We start from the raw sequence: 23,749 nt of genomic DNA, 5'->3' as shown, positions 1-23,749 counted from the left end.
ACTGAATTGTATTTGGTGAACTATTAATCTTTAAACTGCCATCGTCCATGTCAGAAACTTTATTTATGAGCAAATATCTGCAAAGCTAAGACCATTCCCATCATGTTATCATGAAAAACTGGATGTAAATGTCCTTTCATTAGGAGTGAAAACAGAGTATTTAGTTTCAAGAGCTGGAAAAACAAATAATACCTCGCCTCTTCATTTTAACATCAAACATTTGTTACACTCCTCACATTCAAATGTGTGTGGTGATCTGTTCACAGATTTGCACAGCTTCATCTGACTGAAATACAGTTTCACAATGTCCACACATATTTGTAAATAGTATCACTACTGTAACCTCAGTTATAACTAACAATTATAATGAGAAGAAGAGATGTAAAACACAATAACAGAAAATGCAACTATTGCAAAATTCAAGATGAAAATTCAAAATAAAAATTGGGTGTTGATTCAACTCTATGCCTATGCCCCTATTTTTGAGGCCGTATGCTCGTCTGGTTGTGTTGTAATGTTTTGGGATTCAGTGACAGTTATAATAAAATCACTACATTCACTTGGAGTGATAATAAAGTTTGGGTTACACATATTCCCCCCAGGAAAACAGTCAACCAGAAGTTTCACACTTCTTATCTTGATGTCCCTTGAACTTTTGGTTCAAGAAGAATAAGAAATAAAAAATAAGAATAAGGCTGGAAATATTAATTCTTATTCTTATTCCTCCGATTGTCTGTGGTGCCAAGCCAACCGGTTCCAACTGAAGACCTAATTTTTAAGTCACAATTATATATTATAATTTTTTAAAAAGGCAAAATAATTCTCTAAAACATCTGGTCACTGCAGTTTTTGGCAAACGTTACTCAAACAGGAGGAGAGAGTGGATTTGCTGGGGACTATTTTCAGCGGCGGATTAATCCACATTTGGTGCTCTAGTGAATATTTGAGGCAGCAGGGCTGTGTGTGTGTGTGTGTGTTCATGGTGATGAAGGAAGATGTCAGTGCAACAGTGTGGCTCACTGATGTGTTTTCAATATTTTTTTGGAGCTCTATGTCTCAGAGGATTCACACAGACTCAGAATACGTTCATGGTCTACTTTCTTTGGATCTGATGGACGTAAGAAAAATACAGAACATCATCAGGTTGATGCCGAGAGAGTTCACGCACTGTAACATGTTCATGTAATTGTGAGGCGTGTGACCTAAACTGTATCCTGTTCTGAGAGCGATATACTGTCATGTCGTCATGGCGATGCAGACTAAACCATCATGTCTGCCCTCCCACTCTCTGTCTTTTTCCGACCCTCCCTTTTCCTTCAGTCTCTCTCATCCATATCACAAACAAATGATGGCAGCAACTGCCATGCTGCGGCTGATGTCACCGGTTACCACGGCAACCCGGCTCTCAGCTGTGACGCTGAGCAGGGAGGAGGGGTCCGGCAGCGGACGCTGATGAAGCTGATATTCAGGAGGATTTTTTTGGGAAGATTTTCGACCAGGGGAGCAGGTTTTCATTTCAGAAGTGAGAGGGAGGCTCCTGCAAATCGCTCCTCCTGCTCTTAAAGCTTCGTTTGTGTGTTTGGACATGACGAAGGCAGCTTGAACGGACGATGCTTAGAGATATTTTAGAGAGTGAAACAAAAAATTGAGGGGGAAATGACGCCTTTGTGTCGTCATCTAGTTTCTTTTCTCCTACATCTTAACCCAACTGGAGACACAGAAACAACCACCACAACATGATGTCAGAGGGGTTTCAAAAAGAATCAGCACGAGGAACCCTCAAGAGAAACTAAATGACACTTCCCTTAATTTTACTATACACAACATTTTTACCTCGAGTTTGTGGTTCTGTGCAAAGTCTGTTAGGATTTTTATCCATTTAAAATGAGAGGAGAAGAAGAAAGAGAAGAAAAAGAGAAGCTGAGTTTAATGTCAGCTTGTTCCACTGTTAAAAGGAATAGTTCAAGATTTTGGGAAAAGTGTGTATTTGCTGATTCTACTATAAACAGCACACTAATTTAGGCACTGTAGTCAAGTCAAGTAAAGTAAATTTAAAAAGCACCAAATCACAACAGAAGTTATCTCAAGGCACTTTTCAAATAAAGCAGCTCAGGTCCCATATTATAATAAAGGTGTATCTCCATGTCTCTTTTGATTATAAAGCAGGTCTAGTTTCTATATTAATACTGTGAAAGTATCAAAGCCTCAGTCCACAGAGAAATGCACACAGCCTGTATTCAGAAACTGAGCCTTAAAACCAGCCGTCAGGACTTCTGGAACTTTGTGATGTCACAACAAAGCAGTCACTGCCCTCAGCCACGCCCCAAGCTCCACCCACATGGACCCACCATGCAACCTTGCAGGATTTGGTTTCTCTGAATGTTTACCTGAAAAATGCCATATTTTTATTCAATCACTCAGAAAACAGTCAGCCAATCAGAGACGATGCTCAGAGCCTCTCTTCTGATTGGCTCACCAACCTGTTGTTACTAGAGCTCCAGAGAGGAGCCTGAGCTTCTTCTTCAACAGGAACATCTGGAAAACTGAAATCTGTTTCTCATATTCCAACATTGTAATAATCTGCACATAATAACAAACTCACCTCTACGTTTTCAGTCAGTTCGGCTCTTACAATAATCAGTGATTGTATAAATGTGTTATAAACAAAATCTCTTTTTTCTATGTAACTTTTAGTGTGTGTGTTTGTGCAAAATTATTAAATGCAACACAATCCACAGGCAGATGGAGCACCATCTGGTCTGCAGAACAACACTGCCCCTGTGACCCGTTAACCACGTTCTTCCCCGGTCCTGTTCTGGTGCAGTGTGACACGGTGTAACACCTTGAACTCCTGACCTCCCCCACCTTCACACACACACCTCAACTCCAGACTCATGTTAACACACGACCTGGATCATCGCCCGGCGCAGAGAAAATACTCCAGCCTCCTCCACTTCATTAAGAACCGGACTCACACTGACTTCTCTCATCAAATCATTATCTGCCATACTTGCTAATTAACTGACATTAAATAAAGTCAGCAGCAAAAAACAAAATGACCAGTAAATTTATGACGCACACAAGAGAGACTGTGGAAAAACATCAGATAACAATTACTTACACAGCTGCAGCCCAGTAAGTAAATGACACATAATTAAAAATGAATACCAAGTGCAAGTTTTATCATTAAAATAGTGTCAGTGATCCGAGCTGTCAAACTGGAGACACGTTGCTCTGTCCAGTATCTTAATATCAATTATCCTGCAGTTAAAATCAACACTACACTACACCTATTTTTCATTTGTAGTTATATTATTTAAACACACAAATTTTCGGCACTTTTCCCTGTCATTTTATTGTATTTAGTTCGAGGAGGTAAAGTCTGTTTCCCTCTCTTTTTGGCATTTATTCAAACATTTAATAAATGGTTTATAACACACTGTATTGTCGTTGTAAACAAATGTTAATTAATGTTTTTGTAACTTTAACTCCTATTAGTGGAGGCTGCTCTATAAACAGATAATGAATTAATAATAATGTAACGATATAAAATGTCTTTTTAGCAGATATTATAAAGACTTGACATTAATAAACACTTATAATGTCCTTATATCTGCTTACAAATACATTCATAACTATTCATTAAATGTTGATATTCTGCTGATAATTGCTAAAAATAGAGAGTTAAAGTAAAGTGTCAGTGTCTGGGGTTAATAATTTGAATTATAACCAGTTATTGCTAACATTGTTTTAAATGATAATCTCCCTCTTTTAACAGTAAATCACTGATCCACTGTTCTGCAGGTTTTATAAATAAGTCCTGGTTTGTTAGGTGGAATAAATTATAAAACGTCTCAGTTTTGTGTTTTGAATTTGGAAGTTGGACAATTCTTCATATTGTGACGGTTGTTATACCTTTATTCAAAATGATTCTGTTCTATTAAGTGACCAAAGTTATAGTCTTTAAGGTGGGAAGTTCATTTTTATTTTCAGTTTAGTGTGAAATGTGTGTGTTTTAGTGAGCTAGCTGGTTAGCATGCTAGCTTCAGCAGAAGAAAAGACGTAATAGAGGAAGGAGTTAACGTTGGTTAAGTTTGATGTTGAACGTTTCTTTTAGACTGTGAAGTAAAAAGTTCATGTTAACATTAGCTGTGTAGCAACAGTAAAACTTACATATAGCTCCTTTAATTGTCGCCTAATCTTTAATAGAGTCTGGTTCACACTGTGCCATTGACTTCTCTGAGTGGAACCATGTGATGTGATGTTTCATAATGAAGCTGTCCTGAGAAAATAAAAACACACACTCACCTGGATCATGTAGAGCTGAGCGATGCGGTACTCCTCCACGCTCATCGGCATGGGGATACGATACTCCTTGATCAGCATGGTTGTGCTTGAATTGAGCCGACTGTGTGTGTGTGGGTGTGTGTGTCCAGAGGGGAAGGAGTGTAAGAGGGTAGACGCTCCTCTCGGTCGGCTCTGCTACCCGAGCAGCATGTTCAAGCGGCGAGGATGGGAGTCATCGTTATTCACACCTGAGAGAGAAGGAAAAGAAAAACAGACTTTTAGTGGCATTCGTAGATTTTAGCGTCTAGCGTTACTGACGAACCAGAGGAGGAGTCACCATGTTTGTCTCAAGGATTAAACCCCCCCTCTGCATACACAAGCCAACACATCCTGTGTGTGACCTCCACCCAGCCCTCCTACAGATCTATTACAAGGTAATCCACTGACCTAGCAACATCCCAGAAATCCCCCAGCAACCTAAATCCCAACTCAGTCTACACACTGAAGACTCAGCCTGGTTGTGGTGAATGTAGCCTTTAAACCCAACAAAGCTCCTCTGTTGTGGTGGAAAGTGCCTTTATTCAAGTCCAGTACTGAGGTACTTCAGATATTCTACTTTCTTTTATCTGACGCCATCTTTACAGCTTCAGCTTTTATATACAAAACATACGATTTTGCAGAGCGATTGCTTTTACTTTATCTAAAGTAAAGTAGATTTTGAGTAGATTTTGCTTGTGATACCCACTGTGTCCTCAAAGACAACATCGTCCCCTCCCGTCACCACCCATCTATCCAAACAGGAGCGAGTCAGTGTGCTGCTGGTAAAACAAGAGTCACAAACTAACAAGCAGGCATGGATGACTACGGGGGGGGCAGGGGTCACATGACAATGGCTACTTAATCTAACACAGATTAAGACGGATTGTAAATCTGATGCTGATTTAACATGAGAGAAGGAAGAGGAGGGGCTGAGATGACAAATGAAAAGTGGTGTGTGTGTGTCAAAAAGAAAGTCTCCATGGTGTAGATTAGGGTGAAAGCATGTTTTAAGGTGAGAGTAAGGTTCAGTTTAGGTTTGGTTTAGGTTTAAGCAAGTGGTAGTTATGCTTAAGGTTGGAGTAAGTCTCCAGGAAATGAATGTAAGTCAATGTAACGTCCTCTGAAGTGATGAAGACATGACTCTGTGTGTGCGTGTGTGTGCAGTTGTGTCCCACAGTCTGTCCATCTGTGCATGATTAGGTTATGCATGTTTGGTCAAGCTGCTGCAGCAGATGAACCGTAGAGGTCAGGACGTACAGTGTGGCACTGAAGACGGCCTGAAAGATCTTCCTGCAAACAACACGAGGTTTCTAACGTCGTCTTTAAAAACATCTTCACTACAGCCGTGTTTATCACATCAGTATTAATGTGAACTGAATAACATCGTATCCCTTCCTGTAAAAAATGAGCCCATAGGTCGTCTGGGCAGCAGGTTACTATGAACCACAGTTACGTTTTGTTGCTAGGCGACATCTAGTGGTCTTAGTAATTATGACAGAAGCAAAAGTGCAGCGACGTAGTTTATAAAGTGACACGTCAGGAGAAGACAGAGGAGCAGTTTATGTTTCTATTATCTGTGACCGTTTGACCAGGTCGTTATTATCGTAACCATGACAACAAAGATGACCTACCATTGAGGAAGTACTTATTTTAACCCAAATCGCCGTCTTTTCCTAAACCTAACCAAGCCATGACTGTTGTTATAATAACCCTGGGGGCAAAGGTAGGTTAGCCACTTTCGAAACAGTCCTCCATGTTTATTATTGTAACCATGACAACAAAGGTCCAGTACACCTGCCGCTGTAGCGGGCGCCATTTCAGAAGACATTCCTATGGCTTGTATCAGAGGGTTCAAAAAAACGACCTGTGTGGTTGTTCAGGTTGGAGACTGGCTGTTAAAATATAGTCCTGGAGCCAAAGACAAAAACTACCCAGTGAGCAGCAGCTCTGTGGAGGAAACACCTCGCTGGTGAGAGACGTCCGAGGAGAATGAACAAGAGACAGAAATGCTCCAGTAACTCAGATAAGCAGAAGAAGAGGCTGTGCTCTGCTACAGTAAGAACAGAGAGAGAAATGATGACTTTTCTCTCTGAATCCTTTGAGGAACGAGTCCTTGACTTACAGAGGAACTGCCATAAATAGAAGGACAGTTATCCCCATGAAGCAAAATGTGAGACGCAGACAGATGAAAACTGACACGTAGACAGAGTCATGCATGAAGATGGAGCTTTTTGTTTTTCATTTGCCTCCGTCAGCAAAGCGGGCGATGAGTCAGCACATCAAAAACAGCAGCCTGCATTCGCTGAAAAGCCAAAGAGGACGACTGGTGCAGGGTGAGAACACAACGATCAGTCCAATGATTGATTAGTCCATCGGCAGAAAGTCAATCAGCAACTATTTAAATAATCAATTTATCATTTAAGTTATTTTCAAGCAAAAATACCAACACCTCTCTGTTTTCTGTCATTGTTAAAAGAACCTCAGACTCTATGTGGTGGAGATGTTTCACTGCTTTCTGATATTCTATAATGTAAAGTAGCAGACCGCCATGGCCAGAGGCTGAAGCCAATTAAAACGTGCCTTAATGTGCAGTGACACTGATGGCTGTTAGATACTGGCTGAAGCAAGACTGACACCCCTTCAAGAAGCGTCTCTCTAGAAATACTGAGTGATACTTCCCACAAGTCATCATGGTCTCAATCACTACATTCACTTCTCCCAGCGAGTGTGCTCACAGCCATCACAAAACTAATTACGTCATAATAAGATATGAAGAAGCATGACTCTAGACTTTAGTGACATTTTAACCATCTAAAATACAAAAAAGGGGAAAAAGTATCTTAACTGTGTGTTTTGGGAGGTTAAACAGTTTAGGACTGCACATTATCATTGCTATAATGCTGCTATAATAAATATTCTCACATATTAACGATGGATCACATGACTGTGTGAGAGGTCAGGATTATTACACGACTCTGCAGCTCCACTCAGCATTTTTGGCTTTCTGCTCTGCAACTTCACTGTTTTGGTAATTTTCTGGTTTTCAGTGTCATTTCCAGACACAGCAGGGAATATTATCGTGTAAAGGAAGCTCTAAAAACCTCACAGCAGATAGTTAGTGAAGACAGTGGAGCATTTAGCAGCTGAAGAGACAGATGTTTCTCTCAGGAGTTGGTGGAAACCAAAAACAGAGCTCACAGAGAGTGATACTGGACTTAGATTCATGAGGTGGAAACAAACGTATCGTCTGAATGTCTACATTTCAGTGTGGCCCCCAAGTGGCCAAAAATACTGTTTATGCAAACTTAAGCTATTAAACTTTACAAAATACAAAAAAAAAGTCCATCACAAGTTGCCAGAGGGCAGTTCTTCAAATTCTTTGCTGTGTCCAAAAAGCAAGGATGAGTCTTGGACTCCAGGGTTTCTGCAAGGTTCACCAAGTTTAATTTAAGACCTTTATAATACCACAGAGAACGCTATTCAATAACACAGTCATATCACTCAAAATATGAAAGTTATCAATAAAAAAACTGTAGGGATGATAAGACCTAGAACTATTTACCAAGTGCTATGTGAAATAAATGTCAATTTATCTACATGCATTTCTCATTTTTGTCATTACTTCTTGGCAAATTCCTAATTAATTCTTCATTAAACAAAACCTGAACCTAGATAAGCAGCAGAAAATGGATGAATAGGTAGATGGATTAACCAATTAAAAAATAATTAAGTTAAGATCAGAAGTCTGGAACAAAAGCTCTGGAAATGTTTCTGCCAGTTGCTAAAATCAGATACAAAATCCTTTTATAATTAACATTACTGCCTACAGGCTGGAAAACTCTCTACGACTTTATTAAATGAAATTTAACACCTTCTAACACTTTATTGAGGAAACCTAAATCAAGACTTCTCAAAAGCTGCAGATATCCTGAAACTCAAATATATTCAATTCACAATTATACACAACAAAGAAAGGCAGGAAAAAAATCTGTACATTGTAAAAGGTGGATTCAGCAAAGTTACTGCAACTTTGCTGCATAAATTACAGTTAATGAATTATCAAAATAATTTATATGTGGTTTATTTAGTTAATTTTCCTTCAATTGACCAATCAAATCAGCATTAAAGACGTTTAACATCCACCACCAGCTCTATTTTGTCAAACCTCTGCAATTTTGTCTTTTTTGTCTGTTGAAAACAGAAAACGAGGGCTAATCAAAAACACTAAATATAGAACAGCTGTTACTAACAGAGCAAAATAGCATAATGATAGTTGGCCTTACACTATGAAGTCATTTTTTGATGTTATCCATTGTTTATATAAAATAAATGTATGTGTATCCCAGTATGTATTTATTCCTTTAGTCCAGTGGAACCATTTGAAGTAAACCACAAGTTTTCCTCAATAACAAGTTGAGCACTTAGCCCTGAAACTAGAACATTTGAATCCTGGACTCTGACTTGGCAGATGACCACAGACTTCAATTAAATTTCTCAGAATAACAGGGAGTACTTTATGAAGATGTGATGTAATGCTTTTCTGCATCCTTCAATAGCTCTCTCTCTCTCAGGGCCACGACTGGCTCTGCTCCCTCTAATTACTTTGGGAATGTCCACTGCTGAGTTCAGGCCTAAACAAAGATCCCTTGGGCTTATGGCCAATTTCACACAGAGCTAACAAACCACAGCACGTAGGAAATTAGCTTTCTGCCTTCTCTGTTTGCCTCTATCCTCTCTAATCCATTTAACTGATGAAGTTGCACCTCGTATTGTGGCATTAGCAATAAAACATGAAACCAAACATAAAGGAAGACTGGCTTTTAAAGAAACTGACAACTCCCAGCACTGCTGTGCGCCTCAAATTGCAGAGATGGTGTGAAAACATTTTCGCAATCACCGACAAAATCCAACAGAAGATTGTTTTCATGCAGCTGTTGGGACATTTCAAATAATGCCACAGTTTCCTGGTTAAATTTGAAAGCTTCCTATTTGAACTCACAGCCAAAAATTATAGTCAATCTCCGCACCGCCACCACAGACAAAGTAAATGTCTCATCTGCAGCACTAAGAGGTGACTGGCTGCCAGCTGTCCTCTATCAAAGTGCTGTGTGATGGCAGAATGAAAAAGCCTACAGCTAAATTGCACCAAATTTGCCACCAAGGCAACCGACGCAGAGGAAAGCAGCTTCGGTCCATTAAACATGGCACCGTCTGCCAGCAGCTTGTTCCCAGGGGCCAACGTCCGGCTCAACCAAACCCCTGAAAAACACACCCCAGTATACCGTCCACCCATTCAAATTAAGCTCAAACCCTGTGGGTGAACCATCCAACAACGGAGACGGACAGTGAATGTGTCAGCCTGAATGTCAAGAGCTGAAACCACTTACCTCTGGAGCTGGATATTTATACACCTGCCTGCTCTTTGCAGGCTTTTCTGCAGCCACCACAGCTCTAAAAAAAAATGAAAATAAGATCTGTTCTGCCCTGATGCAAAAGTTATTACTCTATCAAAACACTAGGACTGAGTCAAATCAGGTTTTTTGGCCACTTGGGGGCAGCAGACACAAGCTGTAAACACATCACTGACATATTTAATTTGATTTTGCAAAATTGTTTACACATCCAGCAGTTTAGGAGCAACATTCGCTCCCTTTTAGCTCTGTTTTTGGTCTCCACCAACCTATGAGGGAAACATCTGGCTCTTTAGCTGCTAAATGCTACATTACGTTAACCAGCTGACTGTCTGTGCATTTGAAAGGCACTAAAATGTAAACGTATGAGTCACATAGGAGTGACACCTTTTACATACAAGAAGTCATGTTGATTCTGTTGCTACAGCTGTAGCACATCGATACTCATTACATGTCAAGTGTTATCTTAATGCAACTATACTGACGGTTTCCACCTTTGTACACAACTGAGGTTAAGCCTCAGTGGCTAGCGGTAGAAAACATGTTGCCACATGTTCATCATTTAGAAAAAAAGGAATCAGTAAAATTACTTAGAGCTAACTTGATAGAGACTTGGAGGTAAATTTGTATGTAGCACAAAATTAATGTACTAAACACAACAACATCAGCCAGCTTGGAGTTCCAGAGAGAAATGGCAGCTAGTAGTAGCAACGCTAACCAAGAATCCACAACATTAGTGTGTTTAAGAGTGATTACCTGTGTCTGTATCCCAGACCATCAACAGGCAGCACAGGTTAAAAGTACTGAAGCCCTCCGTACACAAGAGCATTAAGAAAACTAATGTTGGCAAGAAAAAAGTAACATAAGCATTAAAAACATGTTAGCATTAAAAAGTAATGTTAGCATGAAGAAAAGCAACCTTATTTAGCCTATAAAAAAGGTAATGTTAGCTTTAAAAACTAATGTTAGCATTAAAAAAGTAACATTAGTATTCGTAAAGTAATGTTAGCATGGAGGAAAGTAGCCTAACCTTATTTAGCTTACAAAAAATTTGCTGTAGAGGATCATGAAAAGAATCTGCAGCATTGTGATTTTATGCGATCACCACGTTTTTTTTTGTTTGTTTTTTAGAGATGTTAAACATTTTCCACCTGTTACTTGGCGATTTGCACAATTTAAGGCACAAAGAGAACTCCTCTTGTTGATCTCCTCATAAGTTCTGTCATTTTGGTTTGTTTTCTTCTCTCACAGTGACGTCACTGAAACCTGTCTATATGTGAGCTTTTGTAAATCCATGTTTAATTCATGAAAATCAAACCTACTACACATTCTTTAGAATATATTTTAATCTGACATGCACCAGCAAATTTAAGAGCAAGGAGCCAATGCATAGTGCCTTTGTTGCACATCACAGTTTGATGCACCAGGATGAATCTGAGTCGATTCTTCAGCGGTTAGAGGAGCTACATGAGTCGTGCTGCGCTAACAAGATCCCCTGACGAGATTTCTCTGCTTTTGATAATCACAACACACATGGATTTAAAACACACCACAGCATTATTCACATCTGAAGAAACAGGCCAGCGTACCCACTGAATTAGATAACGTCTGCCGTGCACGCAGGCAGTGATGAGTAGTTTTTCCAGGTTGCATGAAATCCCCCAAGAGTCAAGTACTGTACTGTGCTCTCTTGTTGCGTACTTCAATTCTCATTCAAATTAGCTGGAAGATCAACAATGAAAATTCAAACATGTTACAGTGATCATCAGCAGTTGTGGCTAAACAACACAACAACAAGAAAAGATAACCACATCTAAATGTTATATAATGTATTTTCTGTGCAGTATTGCCTCCTTGATTGATTGATTTTCACAGCTTCCTCCCATCAGCACACGCTGCTCAGAAACGCACTGAACCTGCAGCACATCGCAACCACCCAACATGACCATTAAACATGTGTTGCACAGAAGCCAGAAGCCTTGCTGCAACAACATTTCATCACCAGAGCGCTCACACTGAGCCTGATGAATAAATCCCACACACTGCTTGTCACATTCATAACTTCCATGCAGAAAATTACACATCTCTAGCAGAAGCCACCTGCAGCTCCTCCACCTAATGTGTCTTCCTGCCTCTCTGTATCCATCTCAGTCTGGACTCGTGTGTGTGCCACAGTCCAACAGGCAGGCGTCCATGTTGCCATCATCTCATTTACCTGTGTGTTCATGACAGTGCAGTTGAGAGGGAGGAGACTGGAAGAGGAGACCGCTCTGAATGTTTCCGACCCTGTGACTTGAAGACGGTGCAACTGAAAGAAAGCAGATGTTTGCCACCTGAACACAGCCACCCAACCGATCCACTGAGCAGAGGCTTAGGGGCCGTTGCAGATCCTGGTCCCACAGAGACTCCCAACCCAGGCATCCTTCCACCCCATCCCTGCTCTCTGCTCCTTCCTCTGCCGTCTGCGGCCAGCCCATCCACAGCGGCTCGACCCCCCTCCCCTCCGACTGGGAAGGGAGCCTCTCTTTTTAAATCCTCACTGTGAAATAAGAGAAGGTATCGATTTGCTCTCTCTTTCTCTCTCTCTCTCTCCTCCTCCTCTTCCCACATCCACCTCTCTTCTCTTCTGTTTTCCCTTGCCCCCACCTCACCCCACCCCACCCCACCCCCCTTGCTGCCTCCACCTCCCCAGAACTGAGGAAGCTCTGTTACCAGGGAGACGCATGAGGCTGACGTGTGATTGGTGGGGTTTGTTGTGATGCAGTCGTTGGTGCAGCCCACCAGACTGATTGCCTTTTCATCACTCTCCAACACTGATCCAGAATCAGCTCTCCACCTGTTTTATGATTATTTATGATTTATTTTCCTTTAACTTATTATTTATTTGGAATTTTACTTTTACTGTTAATATATTTATTTCTTTATCATTATTTATTTGTATGCAACAAATGAGCATCATGGTCTGTAAAGCACCAGAAAAAACACACAAGTTTCAAACAGTCCAAAACCCACAAATATTAACATATATTAACTTTAAATCGAACATCTGAGACTCATTCTGGACATTCAACCAGTACTGAGACTAGTAGTTATTGTCAGTGTTGATTAATCTGCCCTTTGTTTCTTGATTGGTCTTTACCAAACAACAGAGAAAACCAAAGACATTCATGCTGGAACCAGAGAAATTTTGTCATTTCTGCTTTAAAAAATCACTTAAACGATTAGTCAACGGTCTCAATAGCTGGTGATTCATCTTGCGTCAATCGACTGATCAATTCCTCCACTTGGATGTGTAAAAGCAGAGACTAGGAATAGTTATAAATGTCATTTTTGCTGGTTCAAGTGTCCAACAAATGGGCATAAAGTTAAGACTCACATTCTGCACGTTCAACATTCAAACCATCTGTTGACATGAATGATTAACGCCTCGCTTGAAATGTGGTTATTTTTAAATGTGATACTGCAGACGTGTAGTAGAGCCGTGCAGAGCGTGAGCATGAATCCCTCTTTATCTGAGCTCCCGGAGGCAGATCACCTGCTCTGATGATTATTCATGTGTTCGCAGGGTGTCGTGGCCGTCCTGCCTTTCCTGCATTGTCCACAGTATTTGAATGAGCCAGCCGAGAGGTGTGGACACACGTCTTTCCTTTTGACTAACAAATCAATGAGGAAAACTGTGGAGTCAATCTGCATTTACACATGAGCAGCAGATTTCTGTCAATACAGCGATTCAAGAAGCAAAATTTAAGCGCAATGAAAAATGAGTCAAACTTTAATGTTAATATGACCAGATATCATGATCAGCCACGATGATCATCCAGGGTTGTGCCTCAAATCTGTTCCCTTTAAACTCGAGTCACAGAGTCACACAAAAATGAATTCCCATCAGTCTTTGCCTCTGTTCTGAACAGTTTTCAGTTTCATAGTTGTTAAAAACTCTTCCAACCATCTGAATGAAAGAAAAAATACTCTGTCAATTGCACAATAAAATATTTTTAACATTTAGAAATTGAAGCCTCTTTTGCCTCATACAAACAAAGCTCTCCTCAGACGTTTATCTCCTTGCTCAGTTTGTAAGAATCCGAATATAACGATGTTACTTTCTAATATTTTACATTTTTGCAGAAATGTGTTAATATTTTGCCTGTGTTTTACAAAAAGAACAATGACTTCTGTCATTTCTATCTACCTGCAGCTGCTGTGACATGAGAACATGTAACATATCTCTTTCATTCATTTTGACCCATTTAACTGATGAAAAGAAATGACACCAGGCTTTAGCTTTACATGGAGGTGGATTGTATGATTCGCAATTTTAGCTGCAATTTGAGAGTGAAAGAGGATGTTGTAGCTCTGTGCCCTAGAAATTATGTTTATATATTAAGAAATCACATTGTGATAAAAAAAAATAATCACTGACTCACAAATTGGTTGCATATAAACATCATTTTGTTGGCATGGTTGTATTTTTATAGTTTTTCTGTAGTGAGCTTTAGAGGTGCTGGTAGGTGTCTTTCTTACCTTTGGCTAACTGCTCCACTTGTTTCCAGTCTTTATGCTAAGCTAAGCTAACTGCCTCCTGGCTCATAATGAATGGACAGATATAAGATATTGTATCTATCTTTATGCAAGAAAGCAAATAAGTGTATTTCCCAAAATGTCGATCTATTCCTTTAAGGATTCTAGAAAAACCCTCAGAACAGCTTTCAGCTCTGTCCAACAACAGCAAAGACTTCTGGGTGTTTATTTCTCAGAAATCCAGACGTGTGGTTGTGACTCAAACGTAATGGTGACACATGCGAGGCACAAGCCAGAGCTGTTTGTGTGAATGAGACCTGATGTGCACTGAGTGAGCACTGCGAGCGTAGGACAAACTCTATGACTCACATGTCTACGCTTTATAAACGTCTCTTTAATTGCATCCAGCCGACGCGTCTCTGTGGGTTCGAGGTTTAAAAATATCCGACCTGCAGACAGACGTGTTCTGCAGGGGATTGTGAAGCTGCTGTTTCTTCTTTGAGGACATTTCAGGCGGCACGAGAAATGAGAGTTTGTGAGGCCTTTTGGCTCCGAGGATGAACCTGACGTCGTTTACTACAAGAGATCACGAAAGGCAAACCTACACCGAGATTAAATCTGGTGCCGTGGCGACGAGCGGGGAGTGAGGCTGAGAATGAGAATGAGCTGTGGGATTCGTGCAGCAGCAGCAGCAGCAGCAGCAGCAGCAGCAGCAGCAGCAGCAGCCCTGCGCTTCATCGCTCTCCTCGCTCTCAGCCTCTGGTTTTATCTGCGAGCTACAGGGATGTACATCCTCTGAATGAAATGACTTGTTGATGGGTACTCCGCCCAGCGCGCACGCGCACACACACACACACACACACACACACACACACACACACTTTATCTGAGCATCAGCAGAGCACACGCTAACAGAATCAACCCCTGCTCTCTAAACACCACAGTCCTGCTACACATGAACATCTGCTGCTATTACGGCTGTTAATTTTTGATCTTGTCAAACACGTCTTTCCTCACCAGACGCTCCTGTTACTCATCCTGCACATATCAACATGTCACACAGGGGCCTGGCTCTCAGGTTCCTGTCGCCTCACTGACGGTATTCGTCAGGACGTCACACTGGCTGCTGCAGGATGTGTTTGGTTAAACACCCACTGGATTATGGTGTTAATATTTCACCTGAGCTGAGTTTCACCAGATAGTGAGGTTACACACTTCAACATCCTTTTAGCTGCAGTGGTGACACTGCAGCTACTATGATTTTGAGGAACTTCATTTTTATGTTTTTTTTTTTACCAGTGGTTGAAGAAGTACTCTGATCTAGTACTAGAGGAAGTATTATGCACAAAATGTACTTAAAAATCTAAGTACTCATTCAGCAGTAAAATATAATGTGACACATTTATAAAATACACACAACACATTGCTAAAGATCAAACCAGTGGCTCCCAACTTTCTACCTTTATAGAAAAATCTTTTGGCTCCTTGTGTTTCAGACATTATTGGCTCCACCAAAGAGACTTCTTCCCTCTAAACTTCTCATTTGTTTTATTTGTTTAACTGTTTGGGGCCAATGAAGTCAAATTATCCAATATTTCACTAAAAAGCCCCAAAGATTAGAGAAAAGTCCAGAACATGATACAGATTTGTGGATCAGAACTTTGTTCTCTTACATCATTAATCTGAAATTAAATCAGTATTAGACTGGAACAGTTTGACTATCATGATATAGTCCTACCTCAAATTCACTTCTTTAGTTTATAGAAAGGCTCTGATTAAATTTTATTTGTTCTGGTAGTGTTCATTTATTTCTTGTTAGTTTTGTGCAGATTTTAGTCGTTGGACGTCTGGATCTTCAGTCATCAGAGAAACAAGCTGAGCAAATATCAGGCAGCCTGAGCTCCCAGCCCTGACGCCCTGTCTCCACTGAACAGTGTCAGGGAAACACTGGGTTTTAACATTTAAAGCTGCTTTATTCAGTGTTTTTACTGGTTCTAATCAGCTGGTCTGTTTGTTGTGGAGAGGAGGAGTCCTCTGTGGATAATCCAGCTCCTGGTGGTGAAGACAACAACTCCCATGTTATTTCACAACGTCACCAAACTCTGCCTTTTGTTATTATTTTGATTGAGAGATAATTATGCATTAAATTATCATTATTATTATTATTTGTTTCCTGTTTCTTTTGTGTTAATATCTGGTTCATCTCAATACGATTTTCCCTTAATTAAAAATTTTGAAATAAATGAATCATCTCACAACCTTTCATATTTAACTTGTGACCTTTCGGAGGGGCCCGACCCCTAGATTGAGAACCACTGGACTAAACTATCTAACTGTATGTAAAGTAGTTAAAGCAGCTCCACCTGCAGCTACAACAGCAAAATCCTGCTGAAGCATCAGTGCATCAGTATTTTACATTTCACTGCAGAACAAGTACTTTTACTTTGAAATTTTACCTTTAAGTAGGGTTTCTCATGCAGGACTTTTACTTGTATTGAGAATTCTTGCGTTGTGGTGTTGGTAAAAGATCTGAATACTTCTTCCACCACTGTTCAGCGTACAGGAAATGGTTCTCAAACAGTTTTCAGAGCCACAGATACGAGGTGTTGTTGTCACTGACCTGCAGCCCATCTCCAGCGGTGGTCTCCACCCTCCTTCCTGTGAATGAGACACAGCTGTGATGAGACTCTGAGCAGCTGATGTCCTGCTAATGAAACATGGATTCAGAGCATGAGAGCTTTCACACACACACACACACACACACACACACACACACACACACACACACACACACCGCTCTGTGAAAGTGTGTGTTGTCAGAAATGTCACACTCATGTTCCACAAATACCACATGGAGCTCAGAGCAGAAGTCACATTTCAAAACAGTTTCCTTCCTCATTCGAGCAAGAGAAACATAAAAGGGCAAGAAGAGAAAAGAGTAAAATATGAGGAGAGCAACACCTCATAGCTGGGAGGCTTCTTTCCTTAATGGACGCCAAACACACTCATCCACTGCCAGTGTGGTCATGTGACACCGTCACAACATCACAACATATTAAGAGACGTGGGCAGCAAATGAGAGTGAACTGCCCTGACGTGATGGCTGGGTGATGAGAGAGGACGGGCTATTTTTAGCTCAGGGTGGCGGTGGAGGGGAGGTGGGAGGTGGAGGTGGGGGGGGAGTGAGGCGGGTGCAGGGAGCAGCGTGACGGTGGTGGGGGTTGCCAGCAGGGGTTAGTTGTGATGCTTCTCAAATTGCTCTGCTTTTCCTGCGTTCTGGTAAATGACGGCGATGCATCAGTGTCTGGGGGGGGGGGGCAGCTAATCACCACTCACGCTGTTCATCTGGGCCCTGCAGTCACTCTGTGCAGCCATTAAGGCGTTCGGTGCACTTTAAAAAGAGCCGCTGGAGGAACGAGGAAGCAGAAATTCACTCATTTAATTTGCTCATTTCAGGCCCGATATTTGAAACAGACCTAACTTTGCTCTTTAAGCTCAGACTGATTTAAAATAACATCAACAAAATGTTATACTTTAAAAATACTTATACATACAATACATATTACATACAATACATTTTTTTCTTGAACACGTCATCAATCAATGATTTATAGGGGGTTCCCACATTTTTTTGGTTCCTTGAAGGCAGCACAACAAGCTGTAAACGTAACATTACATATCAAACTTTTACTACACTGATATCAAATACATCATAAACATTTCTGTGTGTATATACACATGCATATCTTTAAAATAGAATTTTTTCTTTCACTACCTCTTCTTTGATTTACTTTGTTCTATTTCATTGCCATTTGTTTTATTCTAAATCAAAATATTGTGAGTATTTGTTTAGAAATTGTTGTTGTGTGTAGTGAGGACAAGGCTACAACCACATTTCTGTGCAATCTTGTTTTGTATAATGTTTTGTATAATCCTGTTTTGTATAATGAACTTTGAACATATCACAGTGTATATACAGTACAACCTTTATTTAATCAGGAAATCTCATCAAGGTCAAGATCTGTTTTCCTGAGAACAGCACAAACAGGCATCACTAAATAGATCTGAAGTTTAAAACCTCACTGGGATGAGACACTCAACTTTTAAAATCTTCTGTTATTCGTCCATTTATAAGGTTTAGACATGGGAGATACTTAATCAAATTATGTGGACAGAACAAAATGAACCTGGGGCTTCTGGGCAGTTGCACACTTTGCTCGGTTGGTAATCCATCCTTGTCACTTATAAACACACAGGAACAAAAACGGTGAGCAACTGGAGGTGGCGGGAGAACAGAGGGGGGAGGGGTTGCTGTTAATGACATATAAACAAAGGAATGGTCCGACAGCAGAGGGAGACACCGTTGTTAATTGAGCTGAGAGATTTCGAGGAGCCAGAGATAAAGCAGGGGAAGCTCCACTCCTCAACCCAATACCATTACCGCCTGGCCCGGGTCCAGGCTCCGAGGCGGGCTAATATACAGCCGACCTCGGCCAGCGGAGTGTGGGTGACACAGAGCACGCTGTCAGGAGCCCGACTGCAGCAGCTCCAGGTCCTTTCACCCACTTTCATTTGTCACAGAGATTTAGCATCGATTAAGACTGAAGATCCATCTTTCGATTTCTCACATTTATAACGTCCGGCTGAAAGGGAGAACGCACGACATCATCACACAGATTTCAGCCATGATCACTTTACTCCAGACTGAAATATCTCAACAGCTGCTGGATGGAAGATATCTATTTCAAAATAAGAGTGCATTATTTTTCAAGATAACAATCCTCAAACTGCTTTAAGAGAATCAAATGTTATTTTAGCCGTAATTAAGTTACACTTTGGACTAAGCAGGAACAAAGTGTGTCAACAATCAGTCCAGGCTCTGAGGAAACAGATGCATTACTCTTAAATAACAGTGACGCTGTAAGTATCAAGTAAGCAGGGTGCTCTACTTCATCCATACCCCTGAATATGTGCGTGCATCTGAATAATTGATGAGGGGCCGATGCCTCGCTGCATCTGAACAAAGCCTGGGGGTTGTTAATTAGAGTAAGTGCACAAATGTAGCACTGCAAACGTGGCCAAATGTGACAGCTTTAGATTGTCAAAACAACCCCCCCCCCAACCCGACCTTGGTCTCACATGACCCCCCACGTCCCCTATACCTACGTCACTTAGTTATGGATCTATATTTAAAGCACTCTTGCAAGGGCACCATCTGACTGTCCGCTGTACAGCCGGACAATGTGAGTCTAAATACAGCCTGTTCTGCATGAAGCGGTGATGGAGGAAGTGTCCACAGCCTCTGCCTAAAACAACACTTTCAAATATTCTGTTAAAAACCCTGCATTCAAGACTGCAGCTAAGTAAAAGTAAAGAAATATTATCAAGAAAATGCTTTTAAGTATCAAAACCAATTTCTTCTTTGATGGTATTTTGAGTTCTATAAACTGTATTTTCTTTAAAAAAGAAAAATATCTGTCACTGCTATAAAGATATTTTCAATATATTCAAAATTAAACTTATGTTCACAGTTACATTGTTTCTGTTGATTTTCAGCTGATTCTGTTGTATCAGCTCATTTGTTTGTCTGTTTTAATCTAGATTTAAAAGCTTAAACCTTGTATACATCACATGTGTTTGTATGTAACAGTGCTTATCTGTATGATAATTACTGCTGTGCATCCTATTCAACATGGTGCATATGTGCGTGCACGTGAGGCAGACTGAGGAGCAGGAAGCGACAGACAGACTGTGAGCTCGATGTTCTATTTGCAGCGCAGTGCTTCGCCCTGACAGGCGGAGGTGGTGGGAGGGGGAGGGGAGGGCAGGGGCAGGGGAGACAGACAGACGGGGCTTAATGCAAACGTCGTTCATTCACATCTCCTGCAGCCTCCCACCACACAGTCCTGACTGTGAAGCCATGATCAGTGGGCTGGAATCCCTCTGTTTATGCTGCTAAAAATAGATTTCACACACTGCGGTGACGTGGCATCTCGTGACAAGACCCCCACCACCCATCATCCTCCTCCTCCTCCTCCTTCCTCTCCCATGCAAACTGTTGCACTGAACGAGTCACACCGTTATTGGTATGCAACGCTCGGCCCGGCTGCGTGCCACCTTTCCTCCAGTCCTGTCTGTCTTTTCTCTGAGAAGGGGGGGGGCTGGCATGTCCCGTGAGAAAAAAAGGCAAAGTGAGTAGAAAAAGATGAGAGAAAATTATGAACTTTGAAGGGTGAGATAAAAGAAAAGAGAGGGAAGGATGGATGGATAGACAAGACAGAGAGGGGGGAGATGGGGGGGTGGAGAGAGGGAGCAAGTGAAGGAGAAGGAGGGGGCGGCAATCAATACTATGACTCATTCTTTCTGCGGTGGCTACTTCCTAACAGCATTCATTAAAGCAAACCTAATCATTTTGGCCCGATAATCAGATCCTGTCAGGCTCCGTCTTCTTTCACTCCCCACCACACACATTAAAATCATGCACAATGAACACGAAATAGGAGGAAATAGGAGCCGTGCATTATGGGATGGATCAGATGGATGTGGTGATAAGGAAGCTGCATCATGCATCTGGTGCTGGAGGTAGTGAAGTAACCAAAATAACCATCCAACCAGACTGAAACATCTCTGCAACCCCTGGACATTCATGGTCCCCCGAGGATGAACCCTAATGACCCTGATGTTTTCATGAGCCGCACCATGAGGTTGACATTTGGGCTTTTGGGTTAAATATTTCCAGAACTATTTGTCGGATTGCTATAAAATGTGTTTCAGCCGTTCGTAATAACTCTGAGGATCCATTAACTTTGGTTTATGACGGAATATCTGCACAACGAATGGCCTTCCCATCAGCCTTATGCCATTTAAACTGCAATTACGCCCAGTCCAGTGTGAAAAACATTTCAGCCCACTTGTAATTCTCCCACTTGGTGAAAAGAACAACAAACATATCAACGAACTGCTGGCTGACTGGCTGCAAATGCACCACCGCTGCAGTTCTATCAAAATAAAATCCAATATTAACAGTAATGCGATCTCTCTACTGCACAGAAACCATGTGGTAATACTTTATATCTGAAGCACTGAAGTCACAGTCAGGCTCTTAAATGCCTCCCAGGTTTCAAGTGAGCTTCCTAGAAAGTTCTGGCTCCACTGCAGCTTCCGTCTAATTAAAGGCGAGGTGAGGATCAGACGTTCAACAGCTTCTTCAGTGTTTTTGCCTTCACTGGCTAATAATAGCTGCAGCTCTGTAGGTGTCTGCATTGTTAGCAGGATGTACAGGACATTAGTGCCAAGGACAGGTGCGGCTTTATGTGGTAGCCTATATAAGGAAGTAAACAAAGAAAATGTATTTATATAGCGCTTTACAGATGGTAGCCAAAAATAAGGGATCATTTCAGAAAAAAGGTCAATGAACCCAAGAGATTAATCAGCTGGCAGGAAATTCATCTTTTTGCTAATCAATGAGGTGGTGGTTACACACCAAGAAACGGAGCAACGCACCCACAACAGCAAGGAAGAATAAGGCTGCAAGCTGGCAAGCATAAATGTAAACACTGCACAAGTTAAAACATTTCGAAAATCATCTTCTAAGAGGAGGGAAACACACTCACCCTGGTTTTTAGGCTCAAAGGACACATACAATGAATTTTGGTGGGAAACATGACTTCAGTCCGTTTACAAAAAAACTTCACAAGGGACCTTTAATCATCTGTTCATACTGTTTTCACATAGCTCATATTCTCTAATTAGGCTTTTTTAAATCAAACTTTGATGCATAGTCTGCTGTGTGCACTGTGCATGACAACCAGGTGCACAGAGGCGGGATTGTGTAACTCATTAAGGGCCCAGCAGCAAACAAATCTGCCCTGGGACTCACCAACAGCCTCCCACCGCCCAGGCACAGATCCTGGGTGTGTTCTGTGCAGAGCTGAGGTCTCATGTTTTTTTAAATGAGAGAAAAGACACAATCAAGCTGACATTTCATACACAACACCACTGTGGGAGAGCTGCTGTGGGTGAGAATCAGATGTAAACAGTGGACTCAGATCAGCTGGTTTGTTCTGGTAAATGATGGACGCCTCCTGACGACTGCCCCCCCATCCCTCCCCATTCAAAAGCTGCCAGAGATGTAATAATCAACACCTGCATCGTGTCAACTTGTCTGATGAGAGGTCCGGGTGTTAATCAGCGGTGACACCGTGTCCTCAGGTCGGGCCCGCAGCGGCCATCACCGGAGACTCACCTGCGGCGGAGAGGCTCCGCAGCCCCGGTTCTTCAGCTGGATCCCTGCGGCGCAGACAGGAAGCCTCCGAGCAGCATCGCTGGCGGGGAGAGGTGTATTTTCACAGCCGAGGTGACAGCGTTAGTGGCGGCGGTGGGTGAGCGCTGTCCGTCCTCTTGTCCCCCCCCCACCCCCACACGCAGCGTTCATTCCCCGGTGTGTGTCCGCCTGTCGGTGCCGCCGCTGCGGACGGATGTCACCGCTGCGCCTCCATCGCCCGACGCACGGATGTCCTGTCCTGTCCCGGGGTTTTAGCTTCACTGTCCCCGGTGGCTGGTGATGATGCACCCAGGTTAGCAGTTACATCAGAGCGGGCAGGAGGACACCCCTCTGCGGGACTGCACAGGAGAAAGGCGCCCCCCCGCGGTGCACAGCCGCCTGCAGGGGTTCAAAGATGTCATCATGAAATTCCTCCTGAAAGATGACTTTAATCAGAGAGGAGGGGAGGGGAGGGGGCAGAATCCAGTAACAACACCAGGGTGGAGAAATATTAAAAGTTAAAATCCTGCAGAGAGGCCTGGAGGTTTCTGGACCAGACCTGAGAGCACAGAGACCTGAACCAGACCTGTCACATCACTACAACAAACAGGCAAAATGACTAAAACTGGACCTGAAACAACCACAGAAACCATTTAAGACATATTACACAACCACAAAAAGACACAACGACTACACAGACACACAACAACTGCAAAGAGATGAAAAATAAGTTAAGAAAAAGAGACTTAAAACTACAGACATAAAATAAACACAAAGTAAAATGAGTAAAAAGAGACTTTAAGCAACCAAAGTCATGCAAATTGACCACAAACACACAAAACAATCATAAAAAGACAAAATTAGAGACTTACAACATCAACATCTACACAAAATGGATGAAAACAGACTTTAAATTACTAAAAGGACTCAAAACCACAATGAGATGCAAAATGAGTAAAAACAGACTTAAAACAAGAGACAACACTGTGTCCACAGAGAAGAACAGCTGCACAGTTTATCCTGATAAAGGTTCCTCCAGGTTTCTCCAGGAAACTGAGGTAAATGATTCATGTGTGAACCATCATATTTACAAAATCAACATGTTTTTACCTCTGTGTTGTGTAGCTCCCAGGAAAAAAAAACGACAAAAAAAAAAATCGAACAAATGTTTCATATTCAGACAGTTTCAACAGCAAGTGGTAAAATACCAGATTGTACGAGAACATATTAA

At 41.6% G+C, this 23,749-nt stretch overlaps 1 protein-coding gene across 4 annotated transcripts in view; it reads right to left on the bottom strand.

Annotated features, from left to right (window-relative positions):
- LOC139611019 (membrane-associated phosphatidylinositol transfer protein 2-like) overlaps positions 1 to 23,498 on the bottom strand; it is a 55,561-nt gene extending 32,063 nt beyond the window's left edge. For 3 of the 4 annotated variants that reach the window (XM_071465238.1, XM_071465241.1, XM_071465240.1), the window contains exons 1-3: positions 22,501 to 23,498; positions 16,876 to 16,913; positions 4,309 to 4,535 (exon numbers count right to left, since the gene is read on the bottom strand). In XM_071465238.1, coding sequence (XP_071321339.1) covers positions 4,309 to 4,386 — 78 coding nt within the window. In that variant the 5' untranslated portion in view covers positions 4,387 to 4,535; positions 16,876 to 16,913; positions 22,501 to 23,498. Of the gene's footprint in view, positions 1 to 4,308; positions 4,536 to 11,952; positions 12,338 to 16,875; positions 16,914 to 22,500 lie in introns of those variants that run through there. The other variant, XM_071465239.1, reaches the window with a different exon arrangement.
- Positions 23,499 to 23,749: the final 251 nt, after the last annotated feature.

This window comes from Trachinotus anak, unplaced genomic scaffold (genome assembly GCF_046630095.1).
Source record: "Trachinotus anak isolate AG129_WGS33_773 ecotype Australia unplaced genomic scaffold, CSIRO_AGI_Tana_v1 ptg000028l, whole genome shotgun sequence".
Taxonomy (NCBI): Eukaryota; Metazoa; Chordata; class Actinopteri; order Carangiformes; family Carangidae; genus Trachinotus; species Trachinotus anak.
Note: the sequence above shows the minus strand (reverse complement) of the source record. Positions and strands in the feature narration are given on the sequence as shown.